Source organism: Palaemon carinicauda, chromosome 28 (assembly GCF_036898095.1).
Source record: "Palaemon carinicauda isolate YSFRI2023 chromosome 28, ASM3689809v2, whole genome shotgun sequence".
In the NCBI taxonomy this organism is placed as follows: Eukaryota; Metazoa; Arthropoda; class Malacostraca; order Decapoda; family Palaemonidae; genus Palaemon; species Palaemon carinicauda.
The window spans coordinates 42,978,300-43,003,336 of NC_090752.1; the positions used below are offsets into that span (position 1 = coordinate 42,978,300).

Below are 25,037 nucleotides of genomic sequence, written 5' to 3' on the forward strand. Positions count from 1 at the left end.
CACGCAGTCACAAGGAACAGAAAGGTAGGTGTTCTGACAGTTCACTGTCGCCCCATTCCCCTCCTCGCAAACACATTAGAGGGAAAGGGTCCACAGAAGGATTCAAGATACTGAAGATACCATCTTCGAAGGCAGACCCACAGCGTCAACCATCGGTAGAGACTCCTTATAGGGAACCTTCGATCCCTTTCTCTTCAGGAGGTCTTTCTGACAGTGCCACCCTCAGCAATCAGCCCTGGTTCGGTGCCATGGTTAGAGCAGTTGTGCAAGCTTTCGTGCCTGCTTTTTCATCTTGCACTTCCGAAACCTCGCAACATTCTTCGGCACCAGCAGAGCACCTGCAAAGAACCTTGGCTACTTCTACCTTGAAGAGGAAAAGAGGAGTCTCGGAGGCGATAACGTCTAGGGTGAAACTGACTCCTTTTAGGCCTTCAAGGCCTATCCTTCCGGACTCTTCCTCTCGACACTCTTCTGCCTTACCTCTGCAGAGGGAGCGTCACGAGGGACAGAATTCTTCCCTTCCACCTTTGGAGAAAGGTTCCTCACTCATGGAGAGCTCTCCACCTCCAAGCGGCCATCAATGTTAGAGTCCTATCTCCTTCCCTGGAAGGAATCGAAGGACTCAAAAACTGCCCAAGTCCACTTCAAGGACCACCAGTCACTCTAGGGATGTTCACGACCCACCTTGAGATGAGCTCTATAGAGTAGAAGAAGGAGATTTTGCTGCCAGTCCCACTTCAGAGGGTGAGCAGAAAGAGTCAGAACATGCCTTTGTCAAGTCCTGACTCTCATCAGGGTACTCAACGGGTTTACTGACCCGGCGAGAAGGCAAAGACACTGTCTTAGATCATGTCTTCGGCACTCGGAAGCCTTCAAAGCCCAGTGCAGCCTTTCCCTGGTCTCAAGGGCTAACGAGCGCCCGTCCAAAGAGTGCCCAACAGCTCTCCGACCTCTCCTCCTCTCAATGTTCGGGCTCTACCGCCAAGCTCCTCCCATCTCCTCGCGTCCAGTAGAGGATGTACTTTGAGGTCTTGGATGACCCTCGTCCAGCTCTTCCACTCCTCCAGTCTGGAAGAGCTTACCAAGGGCGGGTCTCTTGAGATGCTCTCGAGCCGTCAGGTCTCTTTCTCGGCAGCTGAGATACTCAACCATGAAAAGGTCATGAAGTATGCCGTGCAGGCTACTTCGTGGCTTGATCTTTGGTTGGGGACCTTGGGATTCCTGGTACACATCGTTCCAAGGCACGCACCAGGAAAGCTATGGAAACATTCATTCTCTCAGGCATTCGCACCATCGATTTTCTTTGAACACCATCCTGAAACGTCGAGATGTGGTGTCTGAGAGATTCCATCATCAGGTCCCAAATGCTGATATGGCTAGGCTCAGGAATTCCTCTCCAGAGGGATCCTCTCTTTTCGAGCCAAAAGACGTGGAACATGCTGCTGAGAGATGGAGGAAGTAAGACCAGGACTCCCTCCTCCATAGGGTTTTGACATCCAAGCCCTATAAACCACCAGCTCCTGAGCAGTCCCGTCCAGCCAAGACATGAACGAACACGACAGCAGCGAAGCCAGCAGTGTCTAAAAAGACCGTTCTGACCAAGGACAGGAAAGGCACAAAGTCCTCCTGTGGAAGAAAACATCATAGATGGAACGGCTGTGGCCGCAAATGCTAGGATAGGCACTACCCCCGCTTGTCTATCAGTGGGGGGATGCCTGCTAAGTTGCTGGGATAGGTGGAAGCAAGTCAGGGCCGAGCCCTGGACAGTTTGTGATTCGTTTAGGGCATCGCATCCCGTTCACAACATCTGTCCGTTCCCTGATCAGGAATCCAGTGTCAATAGACTCCTTTGCAATGGGATCAGCAAAGGGGCTAGCCCTGGGGGCAAAAGTCCAGACCCTGTTAAAGAAGGGCGCTCTCCAGGAGGTCCTCGATGAGTCTCCAGGCTTCTTCAGTCTACTCTGTCTTGTGAAGAAGGTGTCTGGAGGCTGGAGACCAGTCATCGACCTCTCAGCTCTGAACAAGTTTGTCAAGCAAACTCTGTTCACAGTCTGGAGATGGCAAACACAGTCAGACAAGCAGTAAGACTACAGGTCTTCATGTGCACACTAGACCTAAAGGACACGTACCTCCAGATCCCAATCCATCCGTCTTCAAGGAAGTACTTAGCACGTCAAGTCTTCACCAGAGTGTTCGTCCTAGTGTCATCATGAGCACACAGGATTGGCATCTGTACAGTCCTTTGAGAAGGTTGTCAGATGTAGGTCTTTCAAGAAGAGAGTAGGTGAGTTGCACAGTCTCACTTACTTAGTCACTCACACTGAGGAGTGAAAAGAGGTCTCCTTTACTTTTGTACCTGATTTTGTATCCAGAACCCATCGGTACACAATCCCCATGTTCGAGACCATCTCCCTCTCCCTTGTGCGAAGCATCGGGAGATGATGAAGAGATACTTATGTGTCCCCGGAGGGCTCTGCAGTGCTATCTAAAGGAGACCCAACACCTTAAGTCAGTGTCTGCGACTCTCCACTAGCAGAACCAAAAAAGAAGTGTCTAGGAACACAATCTTTATGGCTTCGTGAGACGGTCCATATGTTGTACGACTCGACTACTGAGAGAGTTGAGGTACTAGCTAGGACCAGAGCTCACAAAGTTTAAGGTATAGGGCCCACCCTAGTCTTGAAGAGGAATCTGTCAGTTGGCGAGGTGCTGAGGGCTGGGTTTTGGAAATGCCAGACCACCATCATGTCCTTTTACCAGCAGGAGTATACCCACAAATCCCTTGACATCTTTGTGGTTGGTCCTGTGGTGTTAATACAAGTAGTCTTGTAGCCAGCCCATCTCCCTCATTGGACAGGATGTTTCTTGTCTATGGTAACGTATAGATATGTCTCTAGAATGGACGGTAGAGTGACTGGCTCTTCATCATCATTAGAACTTGTACCAACCCATTGATCTTAATATGCTAGGTATATCAGTGGAAATATTTTCCATTCTGGTGAAAGGATACCTCAGCCGACATGTACAAAGCCTCTTGGACAGAAGAGGCCCTATCAGTCTACTCATATCCATGTGAGACAGATTGGAAGTTGCTGGATTTGTCTCCTTTGCTCCCTTATGAGACCAGGTAGGTTGATATTCCCAGGGATGAAAAAGAACCAGCTAGTTTGATTCCAGGGTGACTTCTAACCCACCAAAATGTCTCTCCCTATTTAAAGGCTGAAAGGTTTGTGTATTCATTGGAACAAATAAGTTTAAGTTGTTTGTATTTTTCTTGGCTATACACAGCCTAGTCATTCAAGCTAAACCATCCTTCTCAGCCATGCCTCTCAGTCCTGAGCAGAAAGGTCGAAGCGAGGATCTTCTGACAGGTGAAGGGCTGGGGCTTCTCACCCACACTCATCACCTGTTGTTAACTACTTTGTTAATGAATTACCTATTTAAAGCTCTCAGGTTTGTATAGCTAAGAAAAATGAAAATTTCTTTAAACTTTTTATTGAATTAGAATACAGTGCAAACAGAATAGGGCCATTATTTATTGTGTAATTTGTCTCTAGAATATATCCGAAAAATAGCTTATGCAAGTTGTTGTCTTTTCCTCATTTCGATGAATTTAGTAGAGTAAGATGGTTGCTAATTTAGTGTACTGTATGGCATTTTATTGTTATCACTTAATGCTGAATTGAGCCCCTTAAGAGGACCCTTTCCAAGTAGATAAATGATGTATTCTTAATTCTGATCAGTATTTTATAATTCATTTATACAGTGATCAAATTTTATATTACTTTCAGTGAGGATGCCACTGAAGGATCTTTTCCGGGGCAAGAGTGCCTCTAAGTCCTTCCCGGTGAAGATCCTAACATTAGATGCCGAGCTTGAATTCAATTTGCCATGGAAAGCAAATGGACGTGACCTTTTTGACCTTGTAGGTCGAACTATTGGGTTAAGGGAGACATGGTACTTTGGTCTACAGTTTGAAGATTCAAAGAACTACATAGCTTGGTTAAAGATGGACAAAAGGGTAAGACATTTAAAGACTTCTGAAGCATAAGTTTACATGAAAATACAAATCATAATGCTACATGAACTTGATCTTTTAAATGTTTAGGCAAAATTGAATTTATGGTGTCTCATGTACAGGAATGTTTTTCAGGCAATATATGAGGCTATGACGTGTGATCATTCTTATTTATCGTCTTGGATGGTTATGCCTGTGGTAACTGACTAAATTAGTTTGTTCCAACACCTGATACAAACCCTTTCACTCTTTACTATGGATATATTACTTCGGCGAAAGATGAAGCTAGCCATGAACTTTTTAGTGAGGTATAATAGCTTGCTTCTAGTTAGTGGGGTGTTAGACCAACCACCTTGCTCACTCTCATACTGGTTATATGAAGTCAATTTTGCTCTTGGTGTTTTCACTTGGGAATCTATTCCTGCTAAGTTCTCTCCTTTGAAAGAAGATGAGATATCATATCATGAAGTATTGTAACCAGATAGGTGGGCACACCCCTTTCTGCACTGCTAGCTCTTGTTCAGAACTGAACATACGTACCCAATACAAGAGGATAAGCACTACCCTCCTCCTTTCCCTCTTTGAAAAGTTCAAAAGACCATAAACCAGACCCAGCAGTCCTTATTGTTACTGGATTCTATGCATTCCAGTCACTTTGGAAACAATTTTCTCCGCGCTGGTTGTACGCCATGCAATCGAACATCTTGTGATTGTAACTCTCATGGCATTTGGGTTAGAAAACTTTTGGCATCTGCTTCATTCCTGCTTCTCCAGTTCAGGATTCTAGAGAAAGAAAAACCTACGATCTTCACGTTGCTGACATTGACTACAAAATCTTTCCTTAAGAGAGCTGAGGTGTCTTTGTATTGTTCCCTTTCTTTAGAAGAAAAGTTTAATTGTATTTGCTCCTCTCATGACAGATTCCTTGGTGCTTACTCTGTGCAATAAGTTTCAAATGGGATTGATAGCACACTGCTATTACAAACCATGCTATAGAGATCCATTCGATGGGACAGCACACAATCTGAAACCACACTCCTGCCAGCTTAGGCTCATGACAGCTGGTCATGCTAAGGGAATCTGTCTCTGGTGATACTCTGTCTAGCTGATTCTTTCATCCTCTTGGAGGCAGATGCTTCAACTCAGACAGACTCCTCACTTTTTTCCATGATCTTAGGTTTGTGAAAATAGTGAAGTAAAGTCCTTCACTCACCAGACAGGGCTGGAGTTGCTGTGAATGCTGATAGATATGACAACAGCAAAGCCCCTTCCATCAGACTCGGAAAGATAGCTCGACCTTTTCTATTCCAGCAATATGACCAGCACAACTTTAACATTACGTAAAGAGAACAGAATGATAGATTCGTTACCTTACACACTTTTTACAAAATCCCAAAACATATTAGTTAACCATAAAACTACAGATTTTGTACCATGTTACTTAACTTCTGTGTGGGTTGATTGCTGTGGGTCGCCTTGAGTCCCTCGTCCTACAGTTGCTGTCTGGGACCTCTTCCACTTTTCGGGATTGTCCTTGGCCATTGTGGGCGTGCCATTTCTACCAATATGCCCGCTGCTGCTGCTTGGACGACGAAATCCTCTATGGCAAGGTTAATCAAACACACTCCAACTGCCGTTGACAGGGTCCTGGGTCGCCATTTCGGACGGCGATTTTCGATGCTGTTGCTCCCGCCATGGGAAACTAAATACGGTGGCGATTCTAGACGCACATGAGGGGGTACCGTCTTCTCTTCCAACAGGAACATTGCCGTGTCATCCTCTCTAGGACGAATGTGTTTTCTTCCAGTTTCCTCTCTTGGCCGCCGTCTCTTTCGGCCCTCTCGACTCGACTTAAGGGCGCTAAGGTCTCCACCCCACAGGTCCTCCGTGGGTGACTGATCCACAAAACTCCTAGTTGCTTCCTTCCGGACGGGAACAAAGTTACTGGCGGTACTTAGCACCTCCGTTGTAGGTGTCTTCTCAGATGTGCCCATGACTTGGGTTCCACGAATTTGAGATCTCTCCTCACTTTCCTATGGGCGTTTCCTCGAATTCTCTGCTTCGCCACGATGATCTTTTGACGATCGGTCCAACTTTTCTCCGACCGCTGCTTCCACAGAACTCGGAAATGTTTTGTATTTGCTGTATTGTCCATTCCCTCCGGCCCGGGGTTCGAACCCATCTTCTAGTGAAGGGCTGTTTTGGCAAACTCGCTGTAGTGCTGGTCTCTCTCTGCCCATCGATGTTCCACTGTGTACAGGTTCTCCTTGCGTCCTTACGACAGGACGTAGACCTCCGACGGTTTCCTTGACTTCAATGTACAAATCGTTGTGTTCCTGTACACTCTTTGTTATAATTTTGTATTTCCACTGAGTTGAAGGATGTCCCAAAAAAAATGCTGCTCAGACAGCACTCATGATTAGAGGATATAATTTCTTATAGGCTTCTTCATCAGAGATCCCCCAGCTGGGAACGATCATCCTTGCCTTCTGCTTCTGGTGGAACAAGGGTCATGGAATGATCTAGTTTGGTGGCAATCCATTGTAGTGTACATGTACTCCTCTGGAAATAGGTCATGGAATGATCTAGTTTGGTGGCAATCCATTGTAGTGTATTCCTTTGGAAATGCTTCTCCTTAAGGACCTGTTGAAGGAGGGATGAGATGCATACCACAAGAATCAAACCACCTCCAGATGTTTGTCCAATGAAATGCCTGTCCATCAACTGGGTGAAAGTCAAAGCAGCTCTTCTGACAATGCAGTCATTTTATAAGTGTCTGATAGGACAGCAAGGTTTATTCTGGACAAAAGGAATTTAATTGCTAGCAATCTCTGGTTACAGGGACAAATTGTTGGTGGAGAGTGGTCCCATCCTCCTGTGGCAAAGAAACTTCTGACTTTGTGGGTTTTGCCATCAATCGATTTGTTTGCCACTTGCCTCACCTAGATACTTGCCATTACTTGTTCTGTAGTACAGGAGCTAACAGCAACCCTAGAGGATGCCTTTTAACATGTGGGATAACACTGACGTCAATAATTTCTACCGTTTTACCCGATTAATCGTCAGGTTCTGGTTCTGACTATTACAAATCTAAGAGTATTCGTTGTTACTCCCAAATGGTCACACACTGCATGGTACCCAGACCTGATGATACTCCACTTCCCTGGTGGCCCAATTTACTGTGCCAATTCCACCTGCAAAGGCACCATAATGCAGCGAATCTCCTATCACTGCACAGTTGAGACTATCCAGCATCTCCTCTGAGCAAAAGGATTTTTGCGAGGCAATACAGAAATGGGTGGATATCTTTGTAGTTCCTCTGCTGATGTGTATGAGGCAAAGTGGGGGATCATCTTTGATTGGTGTCATAGGAGTACTTTTACAGTCAGAGCCCCTCAGTTGTTAGATTTTCTAGTTTACCTACGCTGGGAGAAGCTCCTTTTAGTCTCGGTGGTAAGGTATTGCTTAGCCTTGAGCCAGTTCTTTAGACTGAAGAGCTTGATCTTTTCTCTCCGTTGGAGTTTTAAGGCTAATGAAGTTTTTCCGACAGTTTGGTCATCATAGAAACTTGAAATGCCTTTGTGAGGTTTCAGCGGAGCTATTTGGTCCTTCAAGTGGATTCCTTGTTAACCTTTATGGCAAGCATCAGTTAGAGAGAAGACTCTCAAAGACATTCTTTCTCCTTGCATCAGCCTTAAAGTAGCATATCTGTGAACTTCTAGGCATTTCAAGTAGATGCAGCCTGTCAGACTATAGCTACAAAGCCTTTTCGTTAGTACTGGTAGACTCTTGAGGAAGATCTACAAGAATACCATATGCTTGTGGTTTCCCTGCCACCTGCCAGTAATTGCCAATGCCTCATTGTGAGAATGTTAGTGGAGATAGTGAAGGAATTTAGTTGCTTTGCTATTTTGTGCAAGAGACAGGCAAAGATTCAAAGGAATTGCCAGTCTGCTTAGGAAGCAAAATTGTCTATGGAGGGCCATTGGTTTATTGCATCCCCCTACTCTTTCCTTTTACCTCTATCCTCAACTTGACATCTGTAATGTTTATGATCCTGGCCAATGACATGCAGAATACACTACTACGGGGATTATTTTGTACTATGTTGGGCCTGAAGTTCCTCAACTAAGTTTAGCAAAAGATTACTGTATACCCAGTAGTCAGTTGAGGACTTCTGGGTAGGCCTCATACTGCAGATCTGTGCCTAAAATCCTAGGCTTCAAATACTGCAGTGATAGATTCAACTGCTGGAGAGGATGGTATTGCTCCATCCGTGCTATATCTGGATGAGTGTGTTGTCACTTTCTTTATTCCTTCCTTTAGCTATTCTTCTTTAGTTTGTGAACATAGACTAATATCACACCTGACCTACCCAGTAATTAATCTATTATATAATCCCATCAATTGACATTTGAGTGCCTTGCTCAATCTTGCCAACCTTCAAGTTTCATGATTTGTCTCAAACTATGATGTGATTTATGCACGAGGGTCTGGGGGGTGTTGAGTGATATGAAAGATTGCTCTTCTTTTCTTATTTTATTTGAACAGGAATTAGGGTCTTATGAGCATTACGGATTGCTAGGTAGGTGCAATGAGATTGATTAGATTTTATGATTTTCTTTTTCATAGAATCTATTTATTTGTATAACTTTTGAATTGATGAATATTATCAAATTATCCATTACAAGCAACTTTTAATATGATAATATCAAACAATTCATAATCATTAAAAATATCCAAATTATAAAAACTTAATTTATAAAAGATTCTAAAATGTAGTAAAAGTATGGTTACAAATCTTCAGAATTTATTTTAAGGGAATTCTTGTTCTTTCCTTTATAATCAGGTTCAAGATCAGGATATTCCAAAGATGTCACCAGTCCCATTTTGGTTTTTAGCAAAATTTTATCCAGAAGATGTTAGTGAAGAACTTGTGCAAGAAGTAACACAACATCTTTTCTTTTTACAAGTAAGTATAGTGAATTTGCATGTACAGTACATCCACCTTTTCAAGTGATGACTTTACTGATAATGAATTTGTCTAAATAAAGTATATGCCAGTTAGTGCTATGATGATTTAAATCTCTTGAAATGAGATTCCTCATTTTCCTTATATAAGTGTAGCTACTCTTCCATTATCATTATTTTATAGTTTTTCATTTGTAAAATTAAATTTCTAGCCTCTCAGCTCACAAAGTTGATGTATTGTATTTATTTAGTGATATATTTTTACTCTGAATTAATAATCATACTCTAAAATATATTATAACATGTCTGTGCTTGAAAAATATTTTTGAATGGTTTCATCCTGGAAATCAAACTATACATATTGATCAAGTGAGTAATTTTGACTAGTTAGAACAAGAAGTGACATAACTGTTTTCGAGACTAAAGTTTTACTGTAAAGTACACTTTTTTTTCCTAATATCTCTCTCCCAGTACACATCTGCAAACTATCACTGTTGGCTTTTTCTTTTTAATTTGTATTGATTTTTCCTTTTTTTTTTATTTATACACAAGGAAGCCCAACAAGGGTAGTGGTAGTGATGAGCTTAAAATAAAAGTTGAGGACTATCAGAGAGTATAAAGAAGACTCCATTTCAAAGTGAATTGTGTGTTCGTGTCCATCCTTTCATATCTTTCATATTATTGTTTTTCCTTTTTTTTTTTTTGTAAGATTTATGTCTATAGGTACCATGAAATTTGCAAAAAGGTTTTGAGGATGAGTCATTTATGGGGTCTGGAATGGATTAATTTTGTTTACATTCATTCTAATGGGAAAATTCGTGCCATGTTTGAACAAATTGCTATTTGTATGTCCATCTGGAACAATAAGTTCAACCTAAGAGGTTCCACTTTACCTACCTCCAGATTCCATTAAAAATCGTTTCTTTTATGATTAAGCATTTCAGTATGATTGAGAAATTGCTTTGATTTTTTTTTTTAGGGAAATAAAGGTAGAGGATCATATTTTCCTTAAGAATTGCAGCGTAATATGTGCATCTTGCACTCGCGAGGCGCCATATGTTAATGTGCAAGGGATGGAAGAAGTCCTCTAATAAACTCTCTTTAAGTAATTTTGTCATTTATTGTAATGTTTTTTGTTAATTTATTTTTCAGTTATAATTTGCTTCAACAGTAATACTGTATTGCAAAAATGAAATAATTTTACCATGACCTAATTTTTCATCTCTCAGGTAAAGCAGTCTATTCTCAATATGGACATATATTGTCCTCCAGAAATGTCGGTGCTATTAGCATCTTATGCAGTTCAAGCAAAATTTGGGGATTATGATCAAGCTACATATCAAGCGGGATCGTTATCTATGGAGGAGCTACTTCCTCAGCGTGTTATAAGGTAGGGTAAACTTGACCCATTTTTAATTTCACATTCCCTTCCAGCATTTGGTAGTTCTCTCGTGTAATTTTATGTTGAATTGTTGCTCTAAAATGACATTCACTGATGGCATGCATTGGTATTATGTATATTATTGGGGAGTGATGAAAGTCTACTTTGAAGAAGGTTTTTAATACAAACATATGAATTAAAGGAAAAAGGGAAAGAGTAAGATCACAGTAAAATTATATAGTAATTAGAAAACCTTAAAAAATTACACAAGAGGAAAATGTCACTCGATCTAAAATATTTTCAGTGCATTCAGACCAGGACTTGGTATAAGGCTGTAGGGAAAAGTCTTTCTTTTCCCAAGCAATAATTGACCATGACAAATTTGGCAGCTTCTAACAGGAATGACAATGGAATACCTTTTTTTTTTTTTCCCATAAAATTTAAGAATCTTTTATCTGACCATGATTTATATGGAGGTGTAAACCTAAATGTTATTTTAATGAAGTTTTCCAAAGTGAAAATTTTCAAACGTCCCCTTATGGTTGCGGTACGCTGTCCAATGTTGCATTCCCCAGTTTTGTCAAGGTCTACCTCCTTACCAAATGGCTGCAGCCACCCTGCAAGTTCCAGGCTTGAAGGTCAAAAGTTCTAATCTTGCTGACTTATGGGTTGGTTGGGCCTCCTGTGACCTGTTGGTATTTGTAACTATTGTAACATAAATTTTAATGATCGTTTCAGCTTTACACAACTCCTACTCTTGTTAAAGGACTCAGGTTTATATACATACATACATATACCAAGGCACTTCCCCCAATTTTGGGGTTTAGCCGACATCAACAAATGAAACAAAAGAAAAAGGGGACCTCTACTCTCTACGTTCCTCCCAGCCTGACAAGGGACTCAACCGAGTTCAGCTGGTACTGTTAGGGTGCCACACCCCACCCTCCCCCATTATCCACCACAGATGAAGCTTCATAATGCTGAATCCCCTACTGCTGCTACCTCCGCGGTCATCTAAGGCACCGGAGGAAGCAGCAGGGCCTACCGGAACTGCGTCACAATCGCTCGCCATTCATTCCTATTTCTAGCACGCTCTCTTGCCTCTCTCACATCTATCCTATCACCCAGAGCTTTCTTCACTCCATCCATCCACCCAAACCTTGGCCTTCCTTTTATACTTCTCCCATCAACTCTTGCATTCATCACCTTCTTTAGCAGACAGACAGGTTTATATAGCGAAGAAAAATGAAAATTACTTATAAAATATAGCTCATGTCAGGGATTATGAGCTGCCCGTACAAACAAGAACTCTCGTAAGAGGTGATGGCAACAGAAGAGGACGATTCATCTTGGCCAGTAATCGGCGAGCATCAGCCAGAACAATGTCAACGACTGGAGTGAAGTTGGAAGCCAAATGATTGGAGATAAAGGTAGAATCCTCGGCCCTATAATGGAGGGCAGGTGGATTGAAATCTATAATAAAAACATGGTCACCATCCTATTTGCCTTAGGTAATACCCAGTAACGAAGAACTAGGTAGGGAAAGATGTGGGCTCGAAAGAGAAGATTTATACTTCTTACTCACTGTCAAAGCCAAAGCAATTAAATGAAAGCCATCATGTTTAGCCATTTTCTTCCGTTGGCCATGGAACTTCTCCCATTGGAAGGGAGACCACTCTCGACACACAAGGAGAGACTGATGAGCAGCTATGTCCACAGCTCATAGGACATAATTGATGAGGATCTACATCAAGGCAGCTCATTAAGGGCCCACTAGGGTGTCCCTTGATAACAGGACATGTATGCATGACACTCCTGTTTTACACTTGGTCTTGAACAGATTAAACAAAGTAAGAAAACTGAAGGCCACTAACTGATGTGAAGCGAATCAGAAGATGATTGAGTGATCAGCCATGAACAATGTCATAGCCTATACAGTATGAGGGTGGGTAAGCCAGCCATACCAGGTTACCAGACCCTTGATGATTTTTAAAACTGGCCATAACTGGCTAAGCCCAGAAGTAACCCCAATAGCTAGGAAAAATAGATTTTTTTTTTAATTTGGGGTTTTTATTCTAAAACTTATAGATATGGCAGACAAAATTACAACAAAAAATGCTCCAGCCTTGATATAGCACATTACCTCTTATAAAGGACAATTCAACTTGATAAAGTTATTGAAAGCCTTGAAAATAAAATGGGCATTATCCCACCTCAGAATGTTAAGCATTATTTTAAAACTGCTGCATTTCAGTCAAGACTGGAAACAATATTCGAGTATCATTGGTAACTAATTTTAAACCTTCTCCAGAATAAATATTAGAGGGGTTACCCTTTATTGATCCTTAACCTTCAAAAATAGGGAGCATTCACTAAAGACACCCATGATGTTTCAGGTGAAGAAGTTTCTGTTACCCTTTATTGATCCTTAACATTAAAAAATAGGGAGCATTCACTAAAGACACCCATGATGTTTCAGGTGAAGAAATTTTAAATAGAGGCCCTTTCACGTATCTAAGAAACTTAGCTACACTATTTTACTAAATTTTCCTTACAAAACCTGACTAGATTACATCACAGTTGATTATCTGTCTGTGAAAGTAAAGAAATTTAGAAGCAGGCCTCGCCAGTTCTTCAAATATTTTTAATATGGCTGAGTTAAAATGCAACAACAGGCAGAAATATTGTTGATTCAAAAGAGCATGATCCCGGTAGACCCTGTAAGACGACTTTAATGACCAGAAAACTTATTGATAGACAAGTAAGGAAGGATCTTCACTTAACATAAGTTTTCTGGTCCTTAAAGTCTTCTTACGGGGTCTATCAGGATTTGGCAAAGGGGCAGGAATGCAAGCCTCCCTATATTCTTGATAGGACTTGATTAAGTGCTGCACTGTTCATAGCTTCACACCAGTGAGACTAGATATTTCCGGTAATTTATGGTTTGAACAATGTGACGATTTTAATGCCTTTGTTCTTATCCAGTTTCTGGCTTCTCAGTTCCAATCTGTCAGCAGCTTTAGAGGACTCAAAGCAACATCCATAGGGATTCTACATACATCTTACTTTCTGCCCATTTTTCCGTTTCGTCGATCACCATTATCCATTGATGACAGAAAGGTTCTGTAGGAATCTGATTGATACCTAAAAGCCATAAACTGAATGGTTTCCTGGTCTGCTATTTCTTCCTTTGTCAAGGAATATACTCGGTCTTCAGCGAAAGATACCACTCTGCCCTTGAACCAAGTTTTCAAATGAGGAAATCCAAGGGAGCTGAAGCCCTAGGAAACTTTGCACAAATATCCAGGCCTCTCAAGAGATCCCTGCTCGAACAGCAGAATGGACTCGTAGATAAGGCTTTGACACTGATATTCTCAGCTAGTAAGTGCCACAAGTCTATCTGAAGATTGGAGGATCTCTATCATCTGGGTTCAGGAGTTCAGTTACAGGACCTAGAACCCAACCATTCATGACTTCATATCCTTCTTTATCTCTTCCCTTCAAGAAGTAGCTTGCAGGAGCCAGGAGGACTTGCCTACTGGTTCTGGAAGAACACTGATTCCTTTTACAATGGAAAGAAAAAAGGAAGGTTCTAGAACACTTCTTTTCTGGCTTTGAAAGTCAGTTAAACACCCTTTCTCTACAGGTGAGGAGATGTAGGGACCAGGTCAGACATACCTGATATCTCCCAGCTCTCGGGAGAGCTCTTAGGGGCTCTGTTATTGAAGAAGAGTATGGTAACGACAGAACAGTCTCTGCCCGTAACCTATGCAAGTATACCCACAGGTCCATGGACAGCTGTATCCTTGGCCTAGTGGTCGTCGCTGAATAGATTTTGTAGCAAAGCTTGCTCCTTCACAGTACAAGAAACATCTCGTCTCGGATAGCTGTCATGATGAAAGTCTAGAATGAAAGTTATGTCAACTGGCTGTTGGAGCCCTTTGGCTTATAGCGTCCTGCTTTTCCAACTAGGGTTGCAGCTTAGCAAATAATAATGATAATAATGATAATAATAATAATAATAATGACGATACTTCTAGTTAAAAGGACTAGTTTGTATAACTAAGAAAAATAAAAATTTATTTAAAAAAATTTGTGCAGGTTATATTTTATAAAGTACATGCAATTCATTCGGAAATTCTAATGGTCATTCTTGAAAACTAAATTACTTTTGTAGTATAAATCTAATCAATCTTTCCATCAGTTGCATCAAAATTAACGTATTGAGAAAGTCTTTTTAGAATTTAAAGCCATGTTTAGTCTGAGGTAATATTTTTAGAAATATTTTCATCATTTTATTAAGAGGTGCAATAAATGTTGCTCACTGATTTTGATCCCAGTCGCATCTTAACTTTTTTTTTAATGAAACTAAGACTTTCATTAATCTCTGGAATAGTGTGAAGCAAATGTACTGCATTTTCTTTTCAGAAAATAATTCACACATAATTCTAGATATGCATTTATTCTCAACATTTTTTTCCTTTATTTTGTGAAAATTGATACTGTACAATTTCTTGTTTACCCAGGTAAAATGCAATTTAATGTTGAGAAAAATATGAGTTTGTAGAATATTTAAAAAATGTATTTCCTCAATTTTGTCTCCCCCGGTGAATAAATATGAATTCTTGTTTTGCTTCTTTCAAGCTTAATTGGGTTGTCCAATTTTAATTTTGTAATATTTTCATGAGTTTTTTTTTTTTTTTTTTTGTTTCACAGAAGTTTGTACAGAACTTTGTCCCATATTTTTGATGATTAGTGGAGAGATAATGGATATATTTTTTTTTTCTCCTTTGTTAAAGCCAGTATCAAATGACTCCGGAGATGTGGGAGGAACGCATCAGAATTTGGTATGCCGATCATCGTGGAATGACTAGGGATGAAGCTGAAATGGAATATCTTAAAATTTCCCAAGATTTAGGAATGTATGGCGTTAATTATTTCAAAATTACAAACAAGAAGCAGACTGAACTTTGGCTTGGTAAGTGAAAGTTTGAGCAATTAAATTACAGTGGTTCTGTGCCCTACTTTGCTGATTGGTTCTAAGAGTCCTGGTGTTAGTTAGTTTAAGATGTAGGTCGGATTTTTGCCTTATAAGGTGAGTATTCCCCTTACACGTATTGAACATGGAAAAGTACTTATAACCTGCTATCATTTTGTAAAAACCAGATCCAGAGGGTCCTCAACTTAAAAACATTCCGAGATACAAATACAAATCCAGCTGAAACCATAAATCCTGGATTTTGTATCAAAAGTTTGTTTACTGTAGTAAGATGAAGAAATACTGTTATAAAGCAATATATAATTTAATACAGTAAGCAAAACATTTGCAATAACCTGATATTTATTTCAAAGGAAACGGTACTGTTTGTTGACTTATGTACCTGGAAATCTTAGGCATGGGAGTTAGGTTAGGCCTACTCTAGGCCAAAGTTTTACAAAATTTGACCTTTAAAAAGTTTCTTGTAACCTATTAAGTTTGTAAGTTTAGAACCTTCTGTACTCAAGTTTCCATGTTAGGTACAATACTTCACCATTGTTGTACGAAGTAGTGACAAACATAAATTTTGGTAAAATGGTGTGGTGTGGATTTTATTTATGTATTTAATATTTAAGGATGAGGGTCATAAAGTCGGAACTAACGTATGTCGAACCAATATAATGAGGGGTATTATTGTTTACGCTACTGTAATGCAGGTTACATATTGTGTATTTTTTAATGACTTACATTAAGAAAAATGGATTCCAATATTTCACTTATGATTTTTTATTTCATATACAGTACTGCATGTCTAAAGAGTTAAGATAATGAGATGCATTCAAATGTCTGTATTTAGTTATGACATCATACAGTACCAGAAAATGAAGTACCTGTAGGTTCAGTGTTGACGCAGATTAACTGCATCTTTAAAATCTTTCTATTCCATTTATCTCTTTTTAATAATCAATTCATCATTGTAGATAATAGGTGGGTAATGACTCAATAAGTTAATGTCTATTACTTTCACTGTGATATTCAATAATCGATAAAGGTGTAATTGTATTTAGAAATACACCATGTCGTTGGTACCTATTTGGGATTTGTATTTTATGTTAGTGGTCTTCTTTTTTTTTATACTGTGTACAATTTCTTTGTGGATACCATTTACTGTACTCTAAGGGTAACCTCAGTATTTCATGTACAGCATAAGTATATTTTGTATGTTAATGTTAAGCTAATTTTTTGTTTGAAATGATTGGAGTTGATGTTGTGTTGAGATGAGATTTATTTTTCTTGTTTCAAGTTTCCACAAATGCTTGCTTATTTTGCAACACAGAATAAAGAAGGGCATATCCCAGGATAATGAAACCATACATGAGGATTCAAGATTAGTTTTAAGGTAGTTTACCTGACTACTTGATTGTTTGTGAGGAAAAATGTTTGATTGGGAAAGAATTTAAGAAATTTTTTTCTTATTAAAAGGAAGCAAAGGAAACCTGAAAATTAAAACAGATAAACATATCTGGAGATTGAGGGGACACAAAATGAGAACTTGAATCATGCTACTTCACTTCATTGGAGATTTAACTACAGTGCCTTTTTAACTGGAGGTTTCTGCTAGGACAAATTGGTAGTTGTAGTTCTTGAGGTACCTGCTAATCAGTTCAGTGATGGCACCCCAAGCCCAAGATTTAATCTTTAACATCAGAATGGTGCCCTACCTGCTTATCAATTTAGTGATGTAGAGGCATTTGGCAACAAAATATTTCTCCAGAAAAACTTGTACAGATGTATGACTTCCAAAGCTAGACGATGAACATGGTAGCTCTTTTGACTACCTGGTTTTCCTGTCTCATGTTTCTGCTGATTAATAACCCAAGGAGAATACCCATGTAGAAGTTCCTCTGCTAGCAGAGTCAGTTTCAAATGTGGATTTATCCAGCAAAGCTTCAGGGCTATGACTAGACCTAGCTGTTTTACTTATCAACTTTCACCAAGGTAAGTGGAATCTTGTGTTATTGGTAAGGTGAGAGGGATATTAATCTAGTCAGTACATAATCCCTTTTAATATTGGATTGTTCCAACACAGAGACTTACCTCGAACTACTTTCTTAGGAGGTACCTGGAATCTCCTCTCAACCGACCAGAGTTTTATGTAGTTTACCCTATTTACGTTTTCTGTGAGGACTATCCCAGGCGGAAGGATACGTGCCCTGAGGCTAGTCCCGAGCCAGGTCGCGTGTTAGCTTGGGTCTCGACCCTCAGTAAGTTCTCTGGTCGCGTCGTGATATCATCTCGACGCTCTCCTTGTCTCAGTGCGACCCTGTGTGTCCCACGTGGCCCGCTATACTTTCCCTTGTGCTCTCAGTCAGTACATAATCCCTTTTAATATTGGATTTCCTTGCATTTCTTTAAGCTGAAGAAGTTGCTATCTGTCATCAACAATGGTTGGCTGGCTTTCATGCATATCATTGATCTTAATGGATTAAATTTGGATTCTTCGGTGTAACTGAGGAAACTGATAAGCCCCTTGTGAATGAGATTCTCCCAAGTTATCCAAAAATTGTTGGGACTCATGTGAACCATTGGTAGAAGTCTCACTATTGGATCTCACCTAAGATTGCCTTTGTTCTTTCCTTAACCTGTGTGACATGGGTCAGTGAGATATCTATCTATTTGAGAAGATAATTAATACTAAGGTTTAGACTTTGTTTTGCTTTGTTGTTTACTGCTGACTTTGTGGTGAAAATATCAACTTCAGGCAGCCAAGTCAGTTTCACACCACCTTTTACCATTCTTCTTCTGGCCTCGTATAACAGATATGAAGTTGGTATTCTTCTGTACCCAGTGAGCAATTTTTTCCTCTCCCTCTGGAGGGCAAGATTCTAAAAAGAAAAAAAAAAAAAACTGTACCAGGAAGCAAATTTTTGGAAACTATATCTCATCTCTGGTTGGCTATTGCTGCGTAGTGGCCACAACAATACTTTGGATGATGAAGTTGCACAGTAAGATTTAAGTGAAATTTGAGCAGTTTCCTTATTGTTTTTTTTAATGTAATATCTGACACAGAAGACTGCAGTCTCTGAAGTATCCAAAGATGATGAATTTCGGCTTTATGCGAGTGAGGTATATTGGTATGGTTTCATAAGTACTTGTATTGTGGTATCAAGTTATCTAAACATTTTGGATTTTTCTTCAAATACTTTAAACTCGACTTTGTATTTTTTTTTTTTTTATGTAGGCAAGTCTATCTCTGAAGTAACTCAGATTTTTTTTTTTTTCAGGGGTAACTGCTCTTGGACTTAATGTTTATGAAAGTGAAAATAAGTTAGAACCAAAGATAAGTTTTCCTTGGTCGGAAATCAGAAACATTAGTGTTGACGATAAAAAATTCACCATCAGACCCACAGATAAAACCGCTCCAAATTTTGTATTTTTTTCAAAAAATAGTCGAATGAATAAACTGATCTTAGATTTGAGTATAGGCAACCATGATTTGTTTAAGAGACGAAGGAAACCTGATTCAATAGAAGTTCAGCAAATGAAGGCAGCAGCTAGAGAGGAAAAGTTAAGGCGACAGGTACGTTGTTGACATTTAGCTTTCATGAAAGATTTATCTTTAATTCATGGATGAAATGTATTTTACACTTTGTTACTTACCTTTTCATGCTTGTAATGTTGGCTGAATGTTTTCCTGATGACTATATATATATCAGTGGGTATTAAAGACTTATGTTATTATACTATATACAGTATTCCAATTCAGGAGCTTTCACACTTTTATTCCTAAGTGCCTATTCAACTGAAGATGCCTTTGGAAAAATTGCAAAAGGTTCTCATTTAGAATATACAACTATGACGGGATTTTAATATCCACAGATTTTTACATGTTATGGTTTTCTTTTAAGTTATCATCATCTTCTTCAACAACCGTAATAATTTTAATCACAAACATTACTTATTACACTGTAATGGGAATGAAATTAATTTAATGCAGATGTTGAAACTCTTGAATGAATTTTTTTTATTTCTTTCAAGTCACTGAAATATTCTTTAGCCAATGATTAATTGAACCAGTGGGACATAATTATGATTATCATTCTTTTAATATTGTGGTTCATATACAGATTACAAAATTTGGATAGAATTAAGTGCTTATATTTTAATATTTGTTTGATAACATTCATTTGTGGTTTATCATTAGAATTTTTGTTTATAGATAGAAAAAGATAAGCTTTTAAGAGAAAAGCAACTACGAGAGGAAGCTGAAAGACAAAAGGCAGAACTCGAGCAGCGTTTATTGCAGTATCAAGAGGAAATGAGAGCGGCAAATGAAGCGTTACGAAGGTTGGTAGGATTTTTAAAACAAGATTAAATGTGTGTGTAGTGTTACTCCTTTGATATTGAAATTTGAACTTTAATGGGAAAAAGATTTGTTCAGATGCACATAGGGAATTTGTTTACAGTGCAAAGCTGGAACAGCCATTGAAATTGTTAACAAGGTAGTTAAAGACATGTGGTGAGTAAGAACAAGGACAAGGAGCTCTTGGCCCCCCCCCCCCCACCTGTCAAAAGCTCTTGGTAGGGGCAAGATTGTTCGCTATCGTCCCCATGTGTCAAGTGTAGGTTGTGGTCTCCTGTGTTGTGACAGGGGTTTGCTTTGAGGGGGAAGAAGAGAGCTTTTCTTCTTCCTTCCCCTCATTGAGTGCATCTGCTACCACCCCTCCTGCACTTACACCCTTGGCTCAGTCTTTCAGGAGTATGTGTCAGAAGCAAGTAGCCGCCCTCTGCTACACCTGAGGTTTTTCCGGCTCTGGTGACATGTAGCACTCCATCAGAGGTTAGAAACCTCCTTAGGTCATTCATATGGGCCTCTATGACTTGTTAAGGAGCAGGTAAAAAAGGCTACCTCTCCCCCTGGGATCTCCAGTGCCAGTGGTGAAGGGCATGGTCAGTATGTCTCTGGCGATATAGACTCCTGTGATGTCCAAGCGTTAACCGGGGATCTCCCCCGACTTGGTTACCCCTTGTTTGCCCCTTCCCCTCTGCTGTCACCTCAACACTTGTGCCTGGGGTTCAGGGTCCTGTAACACCCACTCCCCTGTAAGGGTGCTTACCCCTCCCCCGGGCAGTGTTCCCCATGTTGTGGTTTTTTTTGGAGTAACCCTTGTCTTTCAACTCGGGAGAGTTGTTCTTGTTGGTTGATCAGACTTTGGCACCTCTGCTTGCAAAGCTTGAGGTGAGGTGCACACAACCTGAGGTGAAGTTCACAGAGCCTGAGGCAAGGGTTTGAAAGAGGAAGAAATGTGCATCTTCTTCCTCTTTTGACTCCTCTTCCATCTTCTTAGACTCCTCCTCCTCCTTGTATTTACCACTTTTGATTCTGTTTCTGACACTACTTCCAAGAGGAGGGGAAAGTCCAGTCCACCATAGTCATAAGGAAAGGACTCCTTATTATACACCACCTCTTTTGGTAGTGTGGATGGCACCTGATTAGGTGGCTTCTTGCCCTGTTCCTCGTTCCCTAGTGGCTGCAGCACCTGAGTGGGTGGCTCCAGGCCCTGTGCATTGTCCCCCAGGGGCTGCGGTACTTGACTGGGTAGCTCATAGCCCTGTGCCTCATCTCCCAGGGGCTGCACTACCCAAGGGGGGTGGCTCCTGGCCATGTGCCTTGTCCCCCAGGGGCTGCGGCACCCGAGTGGATGGCTCCTGGCTCTATGCTTTGTGTCCCAGGGGCTGCAGCTGAAGTCCCCTGCTACTCCGGTAGCCAGGGAGAACAGTTGTGTACGGTCTCTGGTTGGGTGCCCAGTTATCCCGGTAACCAGGTGGGATTGGCGTACAGTCAACTCCCCGTTAACATAAAGGTTATGTTCCTGGTGATGTCTTGTTAATGGAAATATTGTTAATGGGACATAATTTCTCCATAAGAAATAATAGTAATAGGGGGTGTTACATTCCTGGACATTGGAAAAGTCTGTCTATTTTGAGTTTTGGTTACTATGAAACTTAACACAATATCAATATATTTGTAGGTCACAGAAACAATATACACACATTCTTACTCGCATTTATTTTATAGTAAAATAAAGTTATTACCCATTCACACTTATGACAGAGTACAGTATTCTTGTCACCACAGTCGGCTGTCAGCTCGTTTGCCTTGCTCCCCCCCCCCCCCTCTCTCTCTCTCTCTCTCTCTCTCTCTCTCTCTCTCTCTCTCTCTCTCTCTCTCTCTCTCACATATATTTTTTCCTTTTAATCTCATGATTATGTATTTATAATGAATTTTATATAAAGTAAATTTTTAAGTTAAAAAACACAATAAACAAAACTCTTGTCTGTATGAACGCACAATGCAACGACGTATGCATATCAAACACATTAGCAATTTATATTTCGTTTATTTTGGTAAATAAATAACATTGTAACATATTTTTCATTTTAGTATAATTATTTTTTATTTAAAACTGATTTTATATCAATAAGTACATATTCAAGTTAAAAATCACAATGAACTGTACTGTGTGGTATGTACGAACACAATGCTATTACGTATGCACATTTGCATTATCAATTTATTTTTCTTTCATTTAGTTTTTTTTTACAATTGATTTTATATCAATAAGTACAGACTCAAGTTAAAAATAACAATGAACAGTACATTCTGGTATGTACGAATGAACAATGCTACTCCGCATATCGAACACATTAGCGATTTATTTTACTTTCATTTCGATAAATAACAGATAGTAACATATTTTTTCCTTTTAATGTCATGCTTATTTATTTACATTTACTGTAATTCTATATGGTTTTCATACATTTCTTTTAAAGCTATAACAATTAGTAGCTATTATATATAACATATATAACATAATATATATATATATATATATATATATATATATATATATATATATATATATATATATATATATATATATATATATATATATATATATAATGTATATGCACAGTATATATATGTATATCTATGTGAATATATGTACAGTAATACCTTGAGATACAAGTGTCCCAACATACAAGAAATTTGAGATACGAGGAAAGTTCCAAGCAAATTTTTGTCCTGAGGTACGAGAAAAAATTTGATACGAGGTAGTTCCCTATGCGGCCGCCAGGTGGCCGAGTGTGTGAGAGGCTTCTCGCCAGGACATTATCGCTCAGTCTTTCCCGCCGGATCTCCGTTGCGTAAAGTTATCTCTGAGCATCGGCTATAGTGTTTGCTTTTTTTACATGTTTTTTGCGTTAATCAGTGCAGAATTAATTGAAAAAGCAATGGGTCCAAAGCAAGCGAGTGGAAACAAGGGTAGTGTAGAGAAAAGGTGTATGATGACAATGGAGTATGAAGCACGAAATAATCGAAAAACATGAGAGTGGCGGAAGAGTGACTGAGCTGGCGTGCCAATATGAGAGGAGTACATCGACAATATGTACCATCCTCAAGCAGAAGGATGCTATAAAGAGAACCGAGCCTTCCAAAGGAGTAACCATCCTTTTTCCAAGCTATGCAGTGATATTCACAACGAGATGGAGAGGCTTCATTTGATCTGGATAAAGGAGAAACAGTTGGCGGGAGATAGCGTGACAGAGACGATCATATGTGAAAAGGCCTCCGTACCATGGTCTCCTACTGTCTATTGGGTTAGAATTCTCTTGCTTGAGGGTACACTCGGGCACACTATTCTATCTAATTTCTCTCCCTCTTGTTGATTTAGTTTTTATTGTTTATATAGGAAATATTTATTTTAATGTTACTGTTCTTAAAATATTTTATTTTTCCTCGTATCCTTTCCTCACTTGTCCATTTTCCTTGTTGAGGCCTCTGGGCTTATGGCATCCTCCTTTTCCAACTAGGTTTGTAGCTTAGCAAGTAATAATAATACATACATACATATACCAAGGCACTTCCCCCAATTTTGGGGGGTCGCCGACATCAAACAAATGAAACAGAAAAGGGGACCTCTACTCTCCACGTTCCTCCCAGCCTGACAAGGGACTCAACCGAGTTCGGCTGGTACTGCTAGGGGTGCCACAGCCCACCCTCCCACATCATCCACCACAGATGAAGTTTCATAATGCTGAATCCCCTACTGCTGCTGCCTCCACAGTCTACCAAGGCACCGGAGGAAGCACCAGAGCCTATCGGAACTGCGTCACAATCGCTTGCCATTCATTCCTATTTCTAGCACGGTCTCTTGCCTCTCTCACATCTATCCTCCTATCACCCAGAGCTTCCTTCACTCCATCCATCCACCCAAACCTTGGCCTTCCTCTTGTAATTCTCCTGTCAACTCTTGCATTCATTACCTTCTTTAGCAGATAGCCATTTTCCATTCTCTCAACAAGGCCAAACCACCTCAACACATTTATATCCGCTCTAGCTGCTAACTCATTTCTTACACCCGTTCTCACCCTCACTACTTCGCTCCTAACCCTCTCTACTCGAGATACACCAGCCATACTCCTTAGACATTTCATCTCAAACGCATTCAATTTCTGTCTCTCCGTCACTTTCATTCCCCACAACTCTGATCCATACATCACAGTTGGTACAATCACTTTCTCATACAAAACTCTTTACATTCATGCCCAAGCCTCTATTTTTTACTACTCCCTTAACTGCCCCAAACACTTTGCATCCTTCATTCACTCTCACGTACATCTGCTTCCACTCCATCATTTGCTGCAACAACAGACCCCAAGTACTTGAACTGATCCACCTCCTCAAGTTACTCTCCATTCAACATGACATTCAACCTCGCACCACCCTCCCTTCTCGTACATCTCATAACCTTACTCTTACCCACATTAACTCTCAACTTCCGTCTCTCACACACCCTTCCATATAATAATAATAATGATAATAATAATAATGATAATGATACAGTAACAATAACAACAATAATATTTATTATTTTTTACTATTATTAAGGGGAGATAACACTAGGCTTCATCCCTGAGTTTATTGCCAAGACTAAAAAATCTGGGAGTAGCAGATCTTAGATTCGGGCCCTTCCGGATTGGGAGTCTTTGTTTTGTAACCGATGACCCAGATCAACTGTTACTTTATCGAGGGGTTTTAGGTATTACCTTAAACGCACAGGTGTAGCTTGTCCCAGAGTGTCAGCACTTTACATCAGCACGGGGAAGGTCAAGAGGAAGGTCATGAAGAATACCATCTTGGCTTTAATTTGTAGAATCATAGACCACGCTTTGAATCCCAACCCTTCGCCTGCTTGTCGACCTAGAGGTCATGACGTTAGGGGCATCAGAACGTCCCTAGCATTCAAGAGAAACTACAGTACAATGTGACGGAGGTACTGCAAGCGCATGTGTGGCAACATCAGACGACCTTCACTGTCCATTACCTGCAAGACATAACCCTACGATCATGGAGATGTATGTTCTGCATTGGTCCTATTGTGGCTGCACAACAAGTGGTTTGAAATGCCTCAGGCTCATTGACGGAAAAGTAGCAGATGGTGTAGGACAAAGGTTACTTGGGATTTGTCTTGGATGAATGTGTAAGGACAACTTTCTTTGTTTCATCTTCCCCTCTCTTGAGGAACCGCACCCATGGCTCCTCTGTAAGCTGGCCTCGCCTATCTCCAGGTAATAACCATTTCCCTTGTGCAACCTGGTATAGAAATAATACTTGATACGTCCCC

At 40.1% G+C, this 25,037-nt stretch overlaps 1 protein-coding gene across 4 annotated transcripts in view; it reads left to right on the forward strand.

Moving 5' to 3' along the window:
* Mer (ezrin/radixin/moesin family protein merlin) overlaps window positions 1-25,037 on the forward strand; it is a 91,625-nt gene that overhangs the window by 13,581 nt on the left and 53,007 nt on the right. For all 4 annotated transcript variants that reach the window (XR_011040252.1, XM_068351888.1, XM_068351887.1 and 1 more), the window contains exons 2-7: window positions 3,792-4,021; window positions 8,868-8,990; window positions 10,219-10,379; window positions 15,170-15,348; window positions 18,633-18,928; window positions 19,568-19,695. Coding sequence is in view for 3 of the 4 variants with exons in the window: in XM_068351888.1 (XP_068207989.1) it covers window positions 3,797-4,021; window positions 8,868-8,990; window positions 10,219-10,379; window positions 15,170-15,348; window positions 18,633-18,928; window positions 19,568-19,695 (1,112 nt within the window). In the remaining variant the exon portion in view is untranslated. The remainder of the gene's footprint in view (window positions 1-3,791; window positions 4,022-8,867; window positions 8,991-10,218; window positions 10,380-15,169; window positions 15,349-18,632; window positions 18,929-19,567; window positions 19,696-25,037) is intronic.